At 42.0% G+C, this 21,715-nt stretch overlaps 1 protein-coding gene across 21 annotated transcripts in view; it reads left to right on the forward strand.

Moving 5' to 3' along the window:
* LOC135306802 (uncharacterized) overlaps positions 1 to 21,715 on the forward strand; it is a 193,020-nt gene that overhangs the window by 54,205 nt on the left and 117,100 nt on the right. For 12 of the 21 annotated variants that reach the window (XM_064431286.1, XM_064431287.1, XM_064431283.1 and 9 more), the window contains exons 1-3: positions 3,540 to 4,857; positions 6,946 to 7,051; positions 16,552 to 16,626. In XM_064431286.1, coding sequence (XP_064287356.1) covers positions 4,475 to 4,857; positions 6,946 to 7,051; positions 16,552 to 16,626 — 564 coding nt within the window. In that variant the 5' untranslated portion in view covers positions 3,540 to 4,474. Of the gene's footprint in view, positions 4,858 to 6,945; positions 7,052 to 11,408; positions 11,566 to 14,510; positions 16,627 to 17,072; positions 17,242 to 21,715 lie in introns of those variants that run through there. The other 9 variants (XM_064431296.1, XM_064431297.1, XM_064431298.1 and 6 more) reach the window with 6 other exon arrangements.

Here is a 21,715-nt window from a genome sequence, read left to right on the forward strand (position 1 = left end):
AAAGGCAGGTCAGGTTGCTCAGGGCTTTGAGCAGTGTTGGCCACATCCAGCCACCTATATTATTTCCTGATATATTCACCTATTTTATTTCCTGTTCTCCAAATAAGTCTGCATTGGTAATATCTGTTGTCTGCTCCTTCACCTCTCTGCAGAGAACTGGCTTTGAAGGACTAATGGTGGCAGGCAGAGTCTTCCTCTTTAATATTTTACAATATTTAAGAGTTTAGACTATGGAGGTAATTTTAGGGCCTAGTTCATCACAGCTTCTCTCCCCTGGAAAATCCATCTTCAGAGAGCTGCTCCAAGGCACAGGGATGCCAAAAAGAGTATTTCCATTGACGTTTGTCCTCCTTGCTTTCTATTCTAAAGAAAATCCAATTTTCAACTAATCTTTCAACTGCATTTGTCACAAAACAAGGCCAACTTCTCAGTTACTTCAAGGAGAGATGATGCCAAGGCTGAGCTTCTGTTTTTGTGAAGAACAACACAAAAACCAAGCTCCTTGTCAGCAACACAAAAAGCTCTGTATGGGGAAATGAGCTGTCCTTGGAATGGCACAACTGATATTTTAGCCTCAGGATCTTTTTCTAAAGGTCACAGCACAATTTTAAGCCCAGAATATTTGCAATGCATTTAAATATCTAAGATTGAGGTTAAACAAGATGTCTACTAATGTAAAACAGAAATGAAGAAATGACATCTACCTTTTTCATGACAGAATGGACTCGTCCCAGGAATAAACCATTGCAAGCAGTGGGAAAACAAAACTGGCCTGTCCATGCCATGATCTTGGCTTTCAGACCTTCTTCCTCACTGCACAGAGGAATGAGGAATAGGTGAGGTGACTGACTCAGTGGATGAGAGGAGAGAGGTGGGTGTTGGTTATATTAATTTTAGGGAGTGACTTTCAACACTGTTTTTCATTAAGTCCTCAGATACAAGCTGATGAAGTAGGGAAATGATAAATGGAAATGACATGAGAGAGAAATTCAGAAATGCAGGGCTTCACTGCAGCTGAGAGTTTGTGTTTATTGCACAAAATGATGGTGGGCTCATTGTTAATTATTTTACAGCAAAATGTATGCTTTTGTGCAAACATTTTTATCCTAAGAAGAACATTTTTGTTGAAGTATTTGAACCGTCAAAACATTCCAGTCAATTTAGCTGTAAGATGGTAAACTCTGCAAAGCACTCTTGTCCTTACTAAAGGATCAATGAAATTGAAACTATCTCAGTATGCAAGTATTGACTTTTATTCCTAGCACTGATTTAAACTAAAGGCCTATTAAACTAGAGATCAAAGCATCTATCAAAGAGTTCACTTAGCTCTTGAAAAAAACCCATACAGTATTTAGAAGATAATACAAGGAAAGTGATGGAGAATACAGGTTTACAATTAGTGATGGAAGCTTAATAGGTGTTCAGTGTGCTAAATCTTGCCAAAGAGAAAGTGGCTTAGACTTTGCATTGAAAGAGAATAGCATGAAAGACAAAGTATTTTTGCACTTTTCCATAATAGAAGACAAAAAACTGAGTTCCATGACAAGTTTGAATCAGTATTGAATGCAAAATCTGGATGTGAGTCCTAATCTGACATCTTCATCATAAAACCCCCCTTCTTTGTGTTGTACAGAGATGGGGATAAAATATTCCAAATAATCCCTAGACTGTGCACTTGAATTAAGCAGCATAAGGGAGGGGACACCACTGTGCAAGCAGCTGTAGGAAGATAGATGGTGTCTGGGATGAGACAGGGCTAAAAGAAGAGAAGCAGCATTATGTTTTTTCCATTACAGTCAGTCACTAAAAGCAGGAATACACACATAAACTGAAGATTTTTTTTTTGTTTTCAACTGCGATACAGTAAGTCATATCAGCAGCCACACAATTAAAGCAACCTGGCTTCTCTCATGCACAGGGAGCAATTGTTCCTTTGCTTGCAGAAGGAAATGCACTCACGTGTGCACACACACATACTCTTAAAAATGTTTTAAAAATATTATATTTGACTTCCTGACTCGTTCGAAAATTCTCTTCAAAAATAGCTCTCATGATTGCAGGCTGGCAGAGCTGTTCCTGCCTGGATTTAAATAGGAAAACTCAATTAGAGTTTGAATCTGTTGCACTGAAATGGAATTGTCTCTTGCAGGCAGAGCTCAGTCACGGACACAGTAGCATGAATGAGAGGAGAGGGAGAGGAGGACGTTGTGCCATTGTGGAGGGCAGGTTGTGGGGGCTCTGAGCTGGAATGTTCCATGTCCTGTCACTCTGCAAAGGAAACTTCAATGCACTTCTCCAAGCATGTTGAAGAAAAAATAGCTTTAGCTTCAATCAGGCTTTTTTTTGAAAGGGACCCTCCTGGGTCTGGGGGTGGCAGGGACTGGACACTGAGTAGCTCACAGGCAAAGCAGTGATTTGTTCCATGAAGATTTTTACTTTTTACCTCCTTTTACTTTACCTCTCTGACTTTGAACAAATACCCATCCCTCCCCAGGCTCTTTCTGTCAGGATGTTTAAGGTTTAAGGATGTTATTTGTATTTCTGTAGTCTAGAAATATTTTTGAGGATCTTGGGAAGGCTGGAGTTTGGGCACAGGAAAAATGGACTTTTGGTGGCAGGTTCACCACAGAGTCCCCCTCTCCCTCCTTGTCTCTCCCTGTGTTCCATTGTCGTCCCAAGTCTCTCCTTGTGGTTTTCACAGCAGGCTTTCAAGTTATGAGGGTAAACCCTTCAATAGTGCCTCTGCTCCTGAGAGCCCTGAGCTGGCCTCAACATTTTTCTCATCATTGTGCATTGAGATCTATGTCTAGAATTGACCTGCTCCTCCTTGCCTCTCTTATCTGCGATCTCAGCCTGAGCCCTAGTTTCCACTTGCTCTCTAAGTCATCTGTGTTCAGCTGCTCCTCATAAATAGCAGCTTCCAGCATGACTTCTTTCATCTGTGGCTTGTATTTGTGTGTGAGAGGGAGAAAACAGGTTCATTTCCATCAGAGCAGCTGGCTCCTCTGATATGCCACCTGGAGACTTGGCTGACAGGGAATGTGTCTGCAGCAGGGCAGACCTGTGCTTCTCCGGCTGTGCCATCTCTGCTGTCACCCTGTTGGCAGGGGCAAATACCTCTTTCCCCATGCCTTTGGGGCCTGCTGGACACAGTTACTGGATGTTATGGGTTGGGAAGAAGATGCACAACTCTTAGCAGTGCAGCAGGCTCCTCTTGTAAAACCTGCAGTGAGGAGATTCAAGTGTGCTCATTGAAACAGACGAGGAAAAAGGATTGTTCATGTGTGGGAGGGGATGGTGGGCAGGCAGGGCTCAGTCCAGCTCTGATTCCCTGCCCTCCCTTGACACTGCCATCTGCTGCTACAGGCACACAGCTGGAGGTGTCCATGTGGGCTGTACTGCCCTTTGTCCAGGGCAGGAGGGTGACATTAATTAAACGTTTTGTTGTTCTCCATGGAGAACCTGTTGCAGAGGAAGTTTTTATGTCTTTCTTTGGGCATGTTGTGCAGGTGAGAGCAGATGGAGATGAAGGAGTTTTGACAGCCATACACCCAGAGGAGCCCTGGGTAAGGGTCAGTGCCCTGCACTGGTGTAGGTACAGCCTGTCCATCCTTCAAATAAATGCTGGTTAATGGTGTAAAACTCCTCAGTGCAGGCTCCTGCTGCTCTTGCCTGCATGGATGGATGCACTTGCATGGTCTGAGCTGAGGTGATGTTACATGTTGTCAGGTTACTCTGTCCTTGACATGGGGCAGCCCAGGGATGTTTAATAAACTGTGACAGTTACTGTAATAGCACTCTCCACACTCTGAAGAGATCATGGATTTTTGGTGTCTACCTGATTTAGCTTTTGGGTTTTTTTCCCATCAATAGGTTGAGATTTTCTTTGGTGTCAGTTTCAAAAGAGTAAAGGAGAGAATTTGGAAAAAATGCCATCTATGACTTCTGATGGCTGGAAAAAGCAAGGACAGTTAGCAAGGCCACACATGGCTCTGTGGTCCAGGGGAATTTCCTGAGGAGGGCATTCACAGCTGTCTGTGGCACTTTTGCAGGAACAGGGAGGAACCCATCTCTGCCACAGCCGTGATGGGGCCAGCAGCTACCTGATGCTCCTGGGGCTGAGTAGGGCCCTCAGCAAATGTCAGAACTTGTCAGTGAGAAGGGGAGATTTTTCTCACTGTAACAAATTTTTGAGACAAGCAAGGAAATTTTCCAGAAAGCTCTCCTGAGAAAAACTAGCTGAGCTGTGGTGGCGAAATGGTAAAAATGAAAAACCAACTCATAGCTCAGGAAACGAAACCAAGGCTCCTGCAGCAAAAGTGGTGACTGCAGGTCCAGGGAGAAAGCCCAGGATGGACGAGATGGAACAAGGCCCAAGAGGGAAGAGCTCTGGTCACGCGCTGCAGACACCATCCACGCGGCCAGCTCTGCCTGCAGCTGGAGCTTTTATGACCTCAGAAGAGGAAGAGCTGAAATGAAACCAAGGGCTTTGCCTGCTCTGAGCTTCTCCAGAGCGAGGCTCAAAGGAGGGGACGGGCGCTTCCAGCAAGGCCTGTGTGCATCGCCCGTCACTCCCGGGGCAGGGCCGCTCCCGGCTGCCGCCGGCTCCCCTGCGAGCGGGGCCGGGCAGAGACCCCGCTCCGGCTGGGAGGGAAGCGAGGATCCCTGCTCAGCCGGGAGCCCTGGGAAGGGGGTGCCGGCAGGCAGCGGTGAGCGCTCAGCAGGAGCAGGTGAGGAGAAATCCATGGAGTGCCAGCGGCGGGACCGGCTTGCGCAGCCACAGAGCCCTCTGGTGTTGCCTGCTGGGCTGCAGACCGGCCAGAAGAGCAGCCTGCTCCTTTCACGGCAACAAGCAAGGTAAAAAAATGCCTGGCTAAGGTTTGTTTTTCTCTGCTTAGAAGTTTTCAGCTCGTGGGTGTTTCTAGAAGGAAAGAATGGCAGGAGTGCAATGATCCCTTGTTGGTAGGAGTAGGAGATATATTCCATACAATTTCTAAAGAGCCATACACCAGGAGAAAGAATTTATTCTGGAGCTGTTCCCATGTGCTAACCATTATTAATTGATTGATTTTCAGACAATATTATAGCTTCTTGCAGAAACCCAAGCTGCAAGAACTTATTGTTTCATCTATAAAAAATGTTTTTCTAAAAAAACCAAAAAAACCCCAAAAACCCAAAAACCAAAAAACCAACAAAAAAACCCCCCCAAAACCAAACAAACGCAAACCAACAAAACAAAACAAACACAAAAACCAGTTCATTTTTAAAATATGGAAAATAGATTTTTTTTTTTTTTCTTTAAAGCAAAGCCTAAAACACACCCCTTGGCTGAACTCTCAAATTTCTGAAGACTTTAAGTTCAGGCAGCCTTCCTTTGGACCCACCTCCCTTCACTGCTGCCTCCCTTTAAGGGAAGCCACCTCAGGCACAAGGACTTTGTGCACTGGAGGCTGGTGAGGTACCGGGAAGCCCTGCTCCAGTGGAGCCCCCAGGGACACAATTGTGTCTTCCTCTGGCAGTCATACATCATTGGAGAGGTTCCCAGAAATCACAAGCAGATTAAACATTACAGGATCTTTTCCCTTCCTGGCTCAGGTATGCTTGCCTCTCTAATGGTTGCAGAAAGTATAAAGCCAGAAAGGATTATTAGATCATTTTAATTTGCTCACTGATAGTTTTGTGTAATGTCTTCTATTAACTAGAAATTAATTAAACTAGCAGGCACTACCAGCAAGGAAGAAAAGATGTCATCAATGTTAAGAATGCTTTAAAACATCTGTGGTGGGGAAAAAAGGGGCAGAAAGTGATTGTGAAAACATTTTACCATGCTGCAGAAAAATGCAAATTTGTCCTTCCCTCTGTCGGCACTAAACTACAATGAACCTGAACAGGGAGGAAATTATTTCCTGCATTCAGATCCAATGGTCTCCAAACCCCTGATAATGCAAACAAGGACTGTACGACTCAATCAGCCAAATACAGTGCAAGGGAGGTCTTGTTTTCAATCACATCCACAAATGGCAAACAGAGCTGTGTGTCAGAATCTGTTCTTTTCCTGTTTACAATCAGTGGAATAGACTCTTCTTGTATATGTCTAAAATGTTCATGAGTTTAGAAACAGGTGGTGAGGGTTCAGGAAGCTGATGTGTTTTGGAATTTCCATCTACTGAAATAGTTTTTCTAATAATTCAAGATGCTGTCACATTAAATAAAATTATCCCAATGATCATGCTCTGTATGTGTCAGCTTCTGTTTCAATAATGCAGCCTGAATTTTGGCTGCCTAGGATAAATTTTTGGATAAAAAGTTATTTTTCTTTATATTGATGCCAGCATTGATCCTATTTGAATTCAGTGTTGGCAACAGAAATGTAAGGATGAGGATCTGTTGTAGTGCTCCCTTTAGTTTACATGGATTAGTTTACATTAATTTTCACCTCAGCTATTGCAATATCACCTTACCAAAATATTTGGATTGTTTTTTTTTTTTTTAAGATGTTCCCTTCAAAATTTAATTAAGTTAGTTTATGAAAACATTTTTACTCATTGCAGATTTGGGAAATACTGCATTATTTCAGAACAAAGCTCCTGGGTCTCTTTTTCTCCTGTCCTCAGAAAAATGTGTTCATACAAGACTGAGAAGTATACAAATCTGAAAAACAATCAAAAGAGCTGAGTATTACAGCATGACTTTTTAATATTGTGTCAAGACAAATGAGGTGCTGCCCAGAGTGTTCTTTGCTATTGCTTTAGTAATGTTTTTTTTAGTGGGATCCTTGGCCTGGCCCATGATAAAGAAAGTTATTATGTCATTTGTTTACTGATTCCTTTTCTTATTGTCTTCTTGCAAAGCCACCTCTTCTCCTATCAACTCTAATTGAATTGACTGCCTATATTAGGCTCTTAGATTCACCATATGCTCTCTGCCTAACAATATTTATTTCAGATTAATGGTAACAGTGCAAAGAGCAAGTGAATGCAAAGCCTGTAGGAGAGGTCACAGAGCATCTTGTTGTGCCACATGGTGTTGTAGCTCTCCTGAAAGCTACCAGGTGGGTGTTGCAGAAAGTTATATTCTTCTTTTGAATTTGATGAAAATTTAAGGAACTGCTATGAGATGATTCCTAAAGGCTTCCAGTCCAGAGAAAGAGAGGAGTGTAATTTAAACAGTCAGGGAAAGAAGCTGAAGTGCTGTGATTCTGAGCTCTAAGAAAGTCTGTAAAAAGGCCAGAATTTCAAGATTTATATCTGAAACATGAATTTTGCTTCTCTATGCCCACTCATCTCTTGGTATTTGGTAAGTTTTCATGGATTATTTAAAAGAAAAGGATCTTATTTGCAATCTATCTGTGTCTGTTTCATGTTACCCTTGCCAGAAGGTGTCTCACTTGCATGATCATTGCAAGGACCTGTAGGATCATTTACACTCCACGAGCTATCTTTAAGTGCACTACATGTTGCTAGCTTGGTTTAAGATGATGTATTGCAGCCAGCCAGCAAGAGAATTAAGTGAATATATTAAGCTAACCTGGGTGCTGTGAGCAAGGCTTGAATAAGCACAGCACATCTCACAAATTCTATTTAGCAGCAGAGATATTTTTTCTGATGTAGATGGTGTTGAAAAGAGACAAAACCAATAAGGAAAAGTGAAAAAGAGAGGAGGAGGATGAAAGAAAAAGCTGTCCAGTGAAGGGAGAGAGGTGTTCAGGTACTGCAGGGATTGGAAGAGCTGGAGGAGATGGGAGAAGATGGGAGTTTGTGTGTGAGACAGGAACAGAGCAGTGGCGTAATGAGGTCTGGATGGGAGAGAAGATGGCAGTGGAAGGAGGGATCTGGAGGGATCTCTGATTAGAGGAGAAGGTGTAACCAGGAAAAGGGATTAAGTTTCCCAGGCCAACTGCTCTGCCAGTTGTCACATCCCTCTGGTCCCTTATCCAGCTGGATCCCATCCATGGGAGATGTTCTCGCTGGGCTGAGTCCTGCCCTGGCAGGAGCTCCAATTACAAAGCAATTAGCTCACTTGAGAACAGGAGATATGATGGAATAAGGGGGAGAGTGAAAAGCATAGCTAAGAAGTTGCTTTAATGAATTTGGCTTTCCTCTTTGAAAGTTTAAAGACATAAAGGATGTTTTCAAGGAAGCAGGAAAGCTTGCTTAAGGAATGGATTATTCAGAGCTTAAAAAGTGTTGATTGCAAATTGCTCTGTGTATGCTTTAGGTTGTTAAGTGTAAAGAGCTCTTAATAACTAAGCTAATAAACTCCTTGGTGTTTCACCTTGATATTTTTATTTATGTCTTCAGAAATATGCTAACTTGCTGCATAAATAGCACGGCATACTTCCTCTTGGAACAAATGGAAAACACACTCAAAATTTTCTTCAACATAGCAAGAAATGAGGGTTTTTTCACTTACTTTATTGTCCTTTGGTATTTTTTGTGTTTTCTGCTGTCCTCAAGTAAACACAAACTTCACCTGTGTGATCTTTCTGGAATATCTAGCAGATCTCTGCAGCCGAGTGACACGTGAAACCTGACAGCACTGATATGGGGTGAAGGGAGGCCCTTTAAAATCTGGATTAGTTTAAAATGCTTGAAGATTTAGGAATTTTAAAGGCAACCCTAGCTAGTTAACTCGATCCCTTAATTCCAAATGAAAGCTCTTGCCATCTTCTCTTTAAGGAACAATTCACAGACTGACTTGCAAATAAGATCTTTTCCTGAAAAGTGAGAGTTTACAGTGAGTTCCCTTTGTTTGGTGGGCAGAAAGATCTCGAAAAAGCTGTTACCCAGCTCCTCTTACTGCCTTTCCCCTGAGGCAGACAGGGCATATTTGGGCTCTGCTTATTGATCTGTGTTATGAAACAATTACAGTAGCATTCATGAGCCTTGAAAGCCATAAGCAAAGATAATATGCACACTTCACTTAATTCAATAAGTTTGGTGGGGGGTGTAATATGCCTCTTGGAGCATAGCTTGAGGAAATCATTTTGGTTTACACTGCTGGAGGAGGCTCTGATAATGTACTTAATAACAACAATAAAAATAAGGCTACCTGGGTTATGTGGTGTTGCAAAACCTCTGCTCCCAGCTGTCATTCACATTAGCCTTGGCTGGCCCCAGATCTCCTCTGTGCCTGTGCCTGTGGGAAGAGAGGGAACAAGTGCACTCCTGCCTTTCTCCTTTGTGTTCAGTTGGCAAAATAATTCAGGCAGAAACTGCCTCTGTCTGGCTCTGCACAGCACCTGCTGAAGAAAGGTCTCATTTTAGCTGGGGCTCTCAAACATTACAGTAGTACAAATAATTTCATGTAATGATTTCATTTTGTTTCCAGTCCCTGGCTTTATCCAGAGACTCACAGTGGAACTATTAGGCATGTCTGGAGTTGTTATGAACCTCTTTTCCCAAAAGTGATTTATCTGACTGAGGGTAGTACATTGTAATTTCATGTTAGCCTCTGATTGTTCTTCTAGGAAAGCTCAGCTCCTGTCCTCCTGAAAGCCATCTCAAGGATGAAGACAGGAGCTGCTCTAAACCCAGGCACTGTCCCTTCAGGCTGGGCTGGTGCTGCACAAGCCAAAGCCTGCTGCTGGATGTGTGCACTGTGTAGGCTGTGAGGAGCATCTCTAGCACAGAACAAGGTGGATCAATGGGATCCAGTGGCTGCACAGGAGTAACAAGACCCTGAACTACTCTGTGAATGAAGCAATAGAGGGGACTAGCTTTGCCTTGATGTAGGGTACATGTGGGCCTGCAGGAGTAAATTGAAAGGGTTGGACTTTGAAAAATCCTCTGCAGCCAAGTTAGGAAAGCCAGCATTGGGCTGACCTTCTTCTCTAAGCTCCTGGCTGATGTGTTGAAGTGTCTTTCATAGCTCAGTTCTGAAAGCCTTGCTGTGCAAACATGAAACCTCTTTGTCACTCTTATACCCTAAGCCATCACACACAGCCTATTTTTTGCCATTCAGTGGTCTGCCCACAGGAAGGGATGGAGCTTAGTCTCACCTGGAGCTGTCACCAATGTTGCACTGTTCTGCGGCCAAAGCCCATGCTGGGAACAGCCACTGAACGTCACACAGCTGACTGATATGGCAAAGTGGTGGATTTTGGGATGCGCAGCTTTGGGTCCTGTCTTTCAGGTTTGCAGAACCTCAGAAGCCTAAGCAGAAATGTGTGGTCCTCTTTGATGCTTTGTAGGTTCCATGTCCTAAATGCTGATAGCAAAACAGAGGTAATTTCAGGTGCTGAGAATGAGAAATTGCAAATTCTCATTTTCTGCATATGTGCTGCAGACAATAAACAGCCATTCAGGAGTACCTGGCTCTTTGACCGGTTGACTCAAAGTCCTGTAGCTTCAGTGAATTTTAAAGCAGGCCTTTTCAGGGCATCTTCAAAATACTGGCCTCTGGCAAGAAAGATCCTCATTTGCTGAAATAACCAAAGCTTGGCATATAACAGCCTCAGCACTCTTTCTCCCTTTGCCACAGCCCTGCACTGAATGAATTTAATGCCCTGCAAAATACCTTGGTAGTTGTGGGTCTTGCTCCATACAAGCAACTAGCAGTGAGTTGGTCCAACAGTTGTGCTGGAAATACCAGGCTTCTCTTTACCCTCCTCCTTCTCTTCAACCTGTCTATCATTTTTGTTTGTTTGTTTGTTTTTGTTTTTCCTTCTTAGCAGAGGAGATAGATCATATTTGGAATATAGATTTCTGGGGCCATGAAAAGCCAGAGAAAGCTGTAAAAATGTAATTGGAGGCTCAAAATTCAAAATCTTAAGCTTGGTTAAGTAAGCAAGTCTGGGCAAACAGTGAGTGCCAGTGATCTGCTCTTTTGAAATTGAGAGCTATCTGAGTGGAACGACTCTGCTTTGAAGCAGGTAAAATGTGTAAAATATACCACCTCAGACACACTTCACACTGACAGGCACGAGCTATGTGCAGATTGGTAAAATCTGTCTGGGTTTTCCCTGGTGTTTTTCTTGAGTACAAGCATTTGTTCTACTTTGACTTTAATTAGTCCCTCATAGCACTGCTCTGACAGACTAAATTAGGTGTCAGTAATAATATACTTTGTAAATGCTGTACAGGAATTCTCCATGCCAAGGCTAGGATTGTTTTGCATGTCTACCCACTGCACATAATTATACATTAATGTAGGAATAAATGTGAAACATTGGCTAGATCTTAAATTGTGCCATTTCTCAGGTGTTACTCCTGTTATTAGTGGCTTGTCCACAGGACAGTAAGTCTGTCCCTCAGTCAAGTGAAAGAAATGTTCAATATGGAGATAAGGTGTAGCAATTAGCCCTGGAGTCTGTTCAGAGCTGATGTGTTTATTTCGTAGAGCTAATCATGAAGTGCAGACACTTGAGATTTTTTGCAAACATTTTCCTTTCTGCTGTGTTTCTTAAGCTATGATCTTCAACATGATGCCCAATTCTGCTTTGCTGTCCATGTACCCTCGTTATGGGTCAAAATCTGTTCAAGCCAACTCCTTTCATCTGCTGCTGTGAGCTTTGGCTGAAGCACTTCTCAGATCACAGGCTTGAGGATGAGTTCAAGTTGCAAGGTAACACATATGCTGTCAGCTGAGATTTTAAGATCAAAATGGATCTTTGAGGTATTTATAACATTAAACACAGAATTTCCTCTGATTACTCCTGTTTGGAGTGCAGCAGGTCCTGTCTTCATCAAAACAGAACCTCTAGTGCTGCTCCTGTTTTAACCAGAAGACACCAAGAGGCAGAGATCCTGACATCCCTCTTTGCTGATTGTCCTGATTCCAGGTCACCCTTATTGTTATATAATTGTGTACTGAGATGATGGAGAACCACAAGAAAACAGAAAAACATTTGTAGTCTGTAAAAAGCAGCCCTGTTCCTTCTATCAAGGAAAAGATGCTGATTTCTGCATCATCAGATGTTTTGTAGGAAAATGAGGAGTATTCCTAATCAAAGCCCTCTTTCTGGCTGGATTTTCTTGTAACTGCCAATGAAAAAGGTAATCACTGTGTGTTGAGACTTCTCTGTGACATTTGAGAAAGATGTACAATGTAAAAATAAGACTATTATGTGCTTTTCATAAAAAGTTTAATAGGAAAACTTCATCTACTTTTCTTTCTTACTTGATATGCTTTGAATTTATTCAAAGAATTTAGAAAATTCTGGGTAAATAGCAAGTCAAATGACAAGTTTTTATGTTTTCTTTTTCATCCTTTTAAAAACAGACCTATACCTTTGTCTGTGTTTCCAGTTCCTTTTTCTTTAAAACTAAATTCAATGCTGCAGGGAAATTAGACTGGAGTCACATTTTCCTTTTTTTCCCATATTTCGTAATGTTGTGTACTAAAATTTGCTGCTTATGAGACCACTTCAAAATATTCCACATGAATGGGAACTCTGCAGAAATAACAGACTTCAATTTGTCTAGTGGGCTGTTGCCTGAAGAGAGAGAGAGTCTCATTGTGGCTTCTCAGTGGTGGCTGCTTTCTCAATAATGAGACATGAAGAACAATTTTCTTACCTTGCATTTATGCAAACCTTAACAGCTGAAAAAATGGGAAACTTAAAAAAACTTCCCAAACAAGACTTCTAACCATTCTCCAAGCCTCCCAGGGATCAACGAGCTTTGCAGATCAATGCTGTTATTACATGAATGAGGGGACTTCAGAAAGCCATCACATATAGGCAGGAGCCTATGGTTTGTGGCAAACCCTATTGGAAATGAGCATCCCTTATCCCTTTGTGACTTCCTATGCTTTTCAAAAGGGAGTAGTTTGAGAAGTGTTGGAGATTCAGCGTTTATAATGGAATCTGTAACAAAACTCAGCATGCAAACTGCAAGAAAGCATTTAAGCAGTTTGAGTGAGACTCAGAAACTGGTTTCAAAAGCATTTCCTGAAGGTACAATCACTTCTGGCACCAGAGCAGAAACACTTATGCATATTTCTGCACCCTGGGGCAGTTTTCAAGAATGTAGCTAATGTTAAATCTGAACTCAAAAGGCTTTAAATTTTGTGTTTGATGGGGAGCACTCATTATGCAAATAAGATAGCCTTTGGTCAGCTGTCTATATTCCAAATTTTTTTTCTATTTTGAAAGGATGTTAGTTTAAAATGGAAATTTCCACATTGAAGTTAACTATTTAGCTTTTTAGTTGCCTCAAAGGTGTGAAGTGGAATGCAATCAGATACAAGCATGATTAGTAAAGCCCCATCCTGGCATGAAAGGAGTCTTGTCTCAGTTTGGCATGGCCACTTTTATAACTCCTCCCTGACAGGGAAATTACAGCAACCTCCACTTGTCCTTGACCTCATGGCACAGGTAAAATATCCTTGATTGTCTCCATCTCTGGCTTCTGGTGGCCAGCTACATCCCATAGTTCCTAATCTACCTTCACACCAGGCTTCTGGACAATTTGGGCCAGGGTTATAATGGTAGTTAATCTCTCTACTCTGCCTTGCAGTATTCTTGCTTTCCTGCTGACATTTGATGTTTAAGAGGGACCTCAGTCCAGTCTTCCTGACCAACATCTGCAGTGGATGTTGTGACAGACCCACACTGAGCAGTGGACATATGGCCATGTGAGGGCACATTTTATCCCATGGGGTCCATTTTTCCCACCTGGTGGATTCCGTGGCTTTCCTGGATGTGGACAAGCATGCAGGTGTGCTATGAGGTAAGCAAGGGCCTTATTCACCACCAGCAAAGTCAGAGAATGGGCCGGAGGACACTCTGAGAACACATCCTTTGCTTGTATATAGCTCACATGCCATGACAAAGCCAATAGAGTGAGGGGATTCTACATCTGCAGGGATTTCTTTTTTTCTGCTGATACTTTCTTTCTTCCAGCACTAGCATTTCTAGCAGTCTCAAAAATATTATAGAGAATTCAGGAGGTTTGACCCCCATGCCCACTGTGAAATCTAGGGGCTGTTAGGAACCAGACTTTAACCTCTGGGGAAAAGGCATAAGGAACATGAAAAATTAAAAATCAAGAAAAACCTTTAAGTAACTTTAAAAAACTTATTCCCCATTGACTACTGTGCTTCAAAACATGGAGGCAGGTGTCTGGACATGCATCTCCACCAGCTCAGTGAGGGTCTGGTGCAACCCCTCCCTGGGAGCAGTGAGGAAAAACCTCCTTTCTCTGGTGCCTCTTGTTTAGAGGAAACCATAAATTATCTGACCTAGTACCTGTGATACATTCAGATATTTCCTCCCCAGGCTGAGTTTCCTTACAAATAACTCTCATTATTTGTGCTGGGCTGCTGGTGAGACATCTGCTTTCTTACATCCAGAAGGGATTTGTTGTGCAGTTCTAAGGAGAGCTTCCTCTGCTGAGTTTTCCTTGCTTAATTAACAGTTTGCGAAATGCTTTGGATCCATCTGGAGGAACGATCCTCCTGAAATGGGGCTCGTTATTCTAACAATGCAAACCCACCTGGGTGAGCAGGGGCTGGGGGACCAAACCTCGCCTATAAGGAAGATGCATGGCAGGGGATGGGAGGCTTGCTGAGGGGGAAGCAGGTGGCTCCTGTAAATCGAGTGGGAGCTCTGCTCTCCTGGGGAGAAAAGCAACAGCAGTGCAAGTGCTGAGACTGACAGGAAAAGTTAGTGGAAGTGCTTTCCTATGTTGCTGGGCACAGCTGCAGCAAAGTGCTTTGCTGTGCTTGAATACTTAGTGCTGCTGAGCTTGCAGCTGGAGAGCTGCAGAGCCAGGCAGGGAAAGTTGTACACAGCGAACTTCACTTTTCATCCAGCACTGTAAAGTGATCAGGGTGAATGATATCGGGACTCCAGGCTTTCAGGAGTTTGGGATGAAATTAAACAAGTTTGGGGATTTTTCAGACAAAGAGTGCAGAAGCAGCTGCTGAGCAGCCTGGCACACGGATGTGGCTCGCTCTCCCTCTTTCCCAAGCATTCTGTTTGTCACATGCTGCGCGTGGTTGTGTCCAAGGGCGGTCAAAGCTATTAATTCCCACTTGCCTCTCTTTTAATTTGTGCAGAGGAGCATTGGGGCAGGGCCCTCAGAAGTGTGCCAGGCTGCTCCCAGGGTAATGGCCCTTGGCATTGGCTCCGTGGTTACAACTGCTTCTGCTTGGGGTGTGCCCTGCTCTGCTGTGCCCCTTTCTCCTTAAAGGTTCCCACTCCCTCCTGCTTTGTTTTGCCAGGAATAACCTGAGTGCAGTGGTCAGAGTGTCTTCTTGTGTTGGCAAGCACGTTTCGGAAGGAAGAGAAATGCTATTGCCTTAACATCAAATCATTTCCCACAGGCTTTTTACTCACCTGCTGCAGAGGACATAGTGAGCTATATATGGGGAAGGCTGCTGAGGATACACTGTTTTCTTCTCTCCGGTATCTGGATCATCCTTGGTGCAGTTGTAAGACCCTTTGAAGCCTAGCATCTTATTTTTCTGACACTTGGAAAAAATAGACCCTGAAAGAGGAACAACAAGCAAGCCAATCAAAAACATATTTTCCTAAAATATGCATAAACTTTCCCTTCCAGTACGAAAATACCCTAAGGACATTGGATCTCAGCACTGAATCCAAGCCTTTAGAAACAGGATGCATAAGGCAAACAACGCTGCCAAGGTCACACGCCACGTGCTTCTGTTGCCTTCATCCTTGGAGGAAATGCTGGGGCCACCAGGAAGATCTGTGCTCCTGAGCTATTTCAGGAATACACCAGGAGGAGAAGGAGAGCCAGGACACTTGCTCTTGGTCTTGCTCAGGTGGATGAGTGACTCCCAGTCTGCTGTGTCCACAGCTGAGCAGGTGCAGCTCCTACACAGGCTGGATCTTCTCTGGTTTTGTCTAAATAAGCATGTGGAGTGTTTTCTGAGTTGGGATTCATTACTCTGCTGGCTTAAACAAAAACAAAGCTGTGCTTTCCTTTTCCAAATCACACTGCAGGCTTTTTCACTCTCCCTGCTGATTTTGTTCTGAGAGAATACCAGTGAATTTCCTAGTGTTATACCAGAATCATGCATTAATGTTGAAAATTTTAGGACTGGGTTGGTATTTTCTCTTACTTTCTTTTCAGAAATGAGTTGACAAAGTGCTAACATTGGTGACCTGCCTTTACACAAACATGCTCCGAGTTTCACTGTGCTTTTGTAGTCTGTCCAGGGAAGCTCCCTTCTGTCCAGATGCAAAAAGTTATGGAAGAGCACTCCTAGACATAAAGATGTATTTTCAAGAGGCATAAAAGTTTCTCAAAAAGGGGTTTTATGATTTTCCTTTTGAACAGACCCAGGTGCTTAATTAAAGGCCCAGAAACAGGCTTTTCAAAAGCTACAGAACAATCTTGACCTGTTCAAAAGTACAGTGCAAGAAAAACAAAAAGGACATGAGAAAGTGACTTCATTTTTTCCTTTATGCCAAGGAAACATGCTGGTCTGATGGCTTCTCTGAGGTTATTGGGAAAGGGGAGATGGGTGGCAGTACCACAGCACTTATCCTGTTTCCCACTTCTGGGGTTTTTGGGAATACAGGAGCAGTTGCACAGAGATACTCAGTGCCTTTTTACATGAGCTTTCATCCTTCCTCAGAGAGTCATGGATGTACCTGGGGTACCTGAGGTCACTCAGCTGAAAATCAGAGCCATGAGGCAAAGTGGGATGAAGGTAAGTGATGCCTTAGGTTTTAGATTTTATATTTTTCAGATTCTGTGTTCTTTTAGTGTGTAGTTCTGAGCTTCATATGTGGGGATGGTAAGCTCTCTTCACAGTGTAGGGAGACAAAACAATTACTTTCCTAGCTTTGGACCAAGGACAACTGATCCAAATTTCAGGCCCAAGAGCATAAACAATGTGGACTGAACAGAGAAAAACAAGAAGGATGGGACTTCATAACCTAAAGCTGCAACTGGTCAATTAACTCCAATAAGTTAATGGACCAGAACTTATAGAAGTGTGAGACTCCGTGACCGGTCGTGCATTTTGTGACCATTTTGGTTCACCTTAGGTGTAGCCTGGCTGGGCTCTTGTGCTGCCCAAGGTGGATCCATTGAGGCCTTCTAATAAATCCCTGCTTTATTCTTTAACTCCATCTTCCTCTCTGTCCTGTCAAGGCCAGCCTTGACTAGGTAGCATAGGAAAATCTATCAGAGGACATGAATTAAACCCCATAACCTGACTGTCAAAGGGAATCAAGCTCCTGCTCTGGGCAGTGATACAGAAGTCTGCTATAAGTCATAGAAGAGCAGTCTCAGGACGCTGTCAGCCACAGACATCTGGCAGGTATTTTCCTATTTTTGACTATTTTTCTCTTCCAAGTATCACCACACTTGGCAAATTCTGCTTCCTTGAGTGTTCCTCACTGTCATGACTGTGGGAAGGCTGTGGCTGCTGTAGGATGTGCCCATATGCTGTAGAGCAGGTACTGCTCCCAGGCAGCTGGGATGGGTTGCTTATGTGCCATGAAGGTTCCTGTCTTTTGCCAGGAAAAGTCCGTTGATGCTTAATTAGGAAAAGTAAATTTCAGAATAAATTTCAGCAAATGAAATAAAACATGACTTCATGAGTAACTTGAACATCAGCTGTAATTGAATATACTACTTTTAAAATGAAAAATCAGCTTCTTTAATCTCTTTGCTATCAGTGTCTATTTCTCAAGTTTTCATAATTGCAAAAAACAAAAAAAAAAAAAAAATTCACCTTTGCTTTTAATGCATTGAAAAGTCCATGGAAAGACTTCAAGCTGAACATTTATAATAATTTCACAGAACTCATTCCAGAGTTACAGCTGAGTTCACAGTCCTACCTCAAGTCCTATTTCTTTTTAAGATGTATCTATCATTTCAAGAGACTTTCTAAAGAGATTTAAATATTTTAATCCCTTTTCTTCCTTTTCCAAGCAGAATTTAGTATTTATGCTAAATTGTCTGCAGTTTGGATAAGATAGGTAGGAATTCAAATTGTTACAGACTTTCAAAATCCAGACAGTATTTTTTGTAAACAACATCACTTGAGCACAAAGTGTTCAAATCTCTTTGCTACTCATAAGCTGAGCAATTAGTAGATGGGCCAAAGGTAAAGTGCAATAACTTCACTGAAGTAAAATGAACCTGGCTAATTTCCTTGAGGTACAATCCAGCCCAATTTTCCCTTTAGCACTGTACTATTCTGGTTTATTTTCCTTAACACTCCTTATGCTGGCTTCAAAATTTCTTTGCAAAAAAAAAAAAGGGGTTTTATCTGCAACCTCTTTGGTCATAACTTCTGCAGTAATTGCTATTAGTGTCAAGATGAACTCATGATTTTTCTCATAATTAAAAAAGCTGTGAATGCTGCACTTCCATCTCCTCTCTTAATAAAAGCTATAGCAAACCCAACAGTAGGCACATTTTAAACAAGACACAGGTGAAAAAGGTAGTGATCTCAGTGGTGTTTACAGTTTAGGAGCTGCAAAAAAATGCATTCATGGTTTGCATAAAAGATTAGTGCTTAATCCTGTTTTCATGGTGTCAGTGGGAGTTCTGCCACCATTCAATAAGGGATGGGCCAGATTCTTAATATATTTGATGAAATGGCTTGTCCAAGGATTATAACTTTCAGTGCACAAAAGCATACATAAACTATGGCCAAAATAAACTGAAAATAAACAAAACTCCTGTGTCAGATCCTGCTTTGAAAAGATCCTGCTTTGAAACTGGGACTGTTGTGTGTAAATCATTGAGCAGGTTCAGTAGAGAGGGCACAGAATGACATTTTCCCTGGGAATATTTGATGTATTGTCCAAATTTTGCTACAGAGACTAGTCTGATCCAAAAGGATTCTGATAGCACAAGAGGGATGCTGGCAAGGCCAAGAGACTTAATGTGGAGCTCAGTTTGTTTCCAGGGCTCCACCTGCAAAAGAACTCTGCACCTTAACTGTTTCTCTGCTATGCTGGCAGGAATATTTTCTTTTCCCGAATTACTTTTTTTGATAAATAATTTTCCTGATGTGGTGCCCCATGTACTGTCCTGAAAGGAGGTTGCAATGAGATGGGAGTTGGTCACTTCTCCAAATAACAAGTGGTAGTAAAAAAAGAAACTGCCACAAGATGCACCAGGGGAGCTTTAGATTGGCTATTAGGAAAAATTTCTTCTCTGAAAGGATTGTCAAGCCCTGGAACAGGCTGCCCAGGGAAGTGGTAGTGTGACCATCCCTGGAGGTATCTATAAGGTGTGTAAATGTGGCACTGAGGGACACAGCTTAGTGTTGGACTTGGATAAACAATTGGACTTAATGGTCTTAAAAGTCTTTTCCAACCTAAAAATTCCCGTGATTCTATATATTGTGACAGCTGATGCTCCTGCATTTCCTCAAGGTGTTTCTATGCTGTACTGCCATTGCTATGAGGAAGAATGTGTTTGCAGAGGGATTTTGCAAACTATTTGAGTTCTCAAATTTCCTTCTGTTTAAACTCCATAGCTCTCATTTTCATAATGAGAACTGAACAGGAAAGGCAGCAACATAGTTACAGTTTTGTTTCTCCTTAAGTACAAACACTTATTTTTAATTACTTTTAAAATTTCCTTTCTGAGCTGGAAGCAGAGATGCTTTGTGGCCAAACCGGATTCACAGTAGGATGATTAAGCACTATCACAGCCTGGTTGTTAAGGATCCTGCTGGGGAGAATTGCCAGATATTTTGAGTGGCCCTAGTATCATGTGAATTCAGCTCCAGTGCAGGCATGCAAAGGTATGAATGGATTGTAAAAGATTCTGAGTGGTCTCTCCAGAGACTGCCTTTAGCAGCAGAAATCCTTCTTAGCTCAGTCCTGAAGGATTAGACCACCAGGCATCACTGCCTGTCTGATGAGTGTTTTGTGGGAATTTTTGCTCTGGTTAATTGTGAAGCAAATTCTGCCCAGATGATAAAGGGACCCAACACAAGTGAAAAATTCATCAGGAGTGGAAAAGCTCCTAAGGGTTTCTTGAGAGCCCAGGTGGTCATGGTGGCTGGTGCCATATTTGAAGCAAAATATATGAAACTCATGACACTGCTAACCTTGTTCTTTGGACGGGGTGTTTCCTTTTCCACATTTGTCAGTTGGATGTTGTTCAGTTCCTTGAAAATTACATTTGCTTGGAAAGAAAATATAGTAAGGGCTGGTAAGAAACTGACAGCAGTGCAAGAGGGTAATGCAAAAGAGAATGTAAAGAATATAAAATAATTGACTTTTGCAAATCTGAGTTTTTTTGGTCCTTGTATCTGTCAGTAGTTTAGCATAGAGAGATTCTACAGGAACAGAACTTAGGCAGTAAAGCTGTCACAGCACAGACTTTAGATAGGCAGAAATAATTCTTGTTGAACCCAAGGTCAGTGACAAATACAGAATCTTAAAGGAAAGCACAAACCTTGAACACAGAAATTAGTATCTGCATCTTCACAAAGGAGAATTGCAGGTTTAAACCAAGATTTTGAAAGCAGACTGTATTTGTTACCTGTGGCTCCTTCTTTCTCCTGTTGAGGTGGGGACTTGGATGTACCAGACATTTTAGAAATACATATGTAAACACTGTCTTTGTATCTTCTAGAATAAATTTCTCAATGTGTAAGGTATAATTTTACATATCACTGTGACTCCATGGGTAGATTCCCACACAATTACTTGTGCACAAAGTACATGCTTGAATATTTATTGAACTTGGATATGCATTTCAAAATGGACCAAATGAGGGATAACTGGAGAGATATTGGTGAGATATTTTAAGATATTTGAGCTATTCCCTTTTTTTCTGACTTGAGGCTAAATGATTCCTAAGAGTCTGATGCATTTGTGTCTCACTCTAGGGTACCAGTGTGTTATGTGCAGTGGCTTTGCTTTTCAAACAATCTCAGGTAGTGTGAGGATGGTAATGAATGTAGGAACTTTAATATCATTGAGTCTTAATAAACTTTGCATTGAAGAGAGCTGAAAGGGACTAGATGTCTACTTTCTTGAGAAAATCAGAAAAAAAAAGTCACTTTTTATCTTGAATCACCAAGAATAACATTTTAAAAAATCTATTACTTTGTCTCTCAGTTTTTCCAATATTAGGTCTGAATTTTTATTTGCATAATTTGGTTTATTATTATACAAGAAGTCCCATGCTCTGTTTCCATTTTTGATACTCAGTTTTACTGAAATCAATGTGTTCCCGTGAAATAAATTTAATCTGGCACATTTTCTGACAGAAAGAGTTGTTTTTGAAAATCTTTAACTAATTTTAGGCTTCCGCATACAAATGCGATTAAGCAAAAAAATCATCCCAAAAGTTGGCTCTCTGTAATGCCAGAAATGCAACTAAGTGGTGTTTGTGTTGTAATTGCAATCAAGCAGAGTGATGAAACTGGAAAATAGGGCAATTACATATACAAGGTTGAAATCCATTGAGTTTGCACTGTATGTTCCTTCCTACAGAACCTGGAGCAGTTTGGGCGCAGAGAATTCTGTCCATGGGCCTTAGATAATTAACAAACTCTCAAAAGGAAAGGAATTCTCTCCATACTGTTGCCTTTTGGCTCAGGAATATGTCTCTGCCAGGTGTGGTGTGGCAAACAGAGTAATCAGAAGTTTTCTGGGAAGTGGCTTCTCCAAATTGCACCAAGTGCTTCTAATTTGCCTTGGCCTAACAAGTTCAGGCATGAATTTCAATTCAATGAGCATGTGAGAACTATGAGCTGATTGATCCAGAATTGACTTTGACATGAAAGAGCTGCTTCTGGAAGGCTTAAAATTTGC

Source organism: Passer domesticus, chromosome 8 (assembly GCF_036417665.1).
Source record: "Passer domesticus isolate bPasDom1 chromosome 8, bPasDom1.hap1, whole genome shotgun sequence".
In the NCBI taxonomy this organism is placed as follows: Eukaryota; Metazoa; Chordata; class Aves; order Passeriformes; family Passeridae; genus Passer; species Passer domesticus.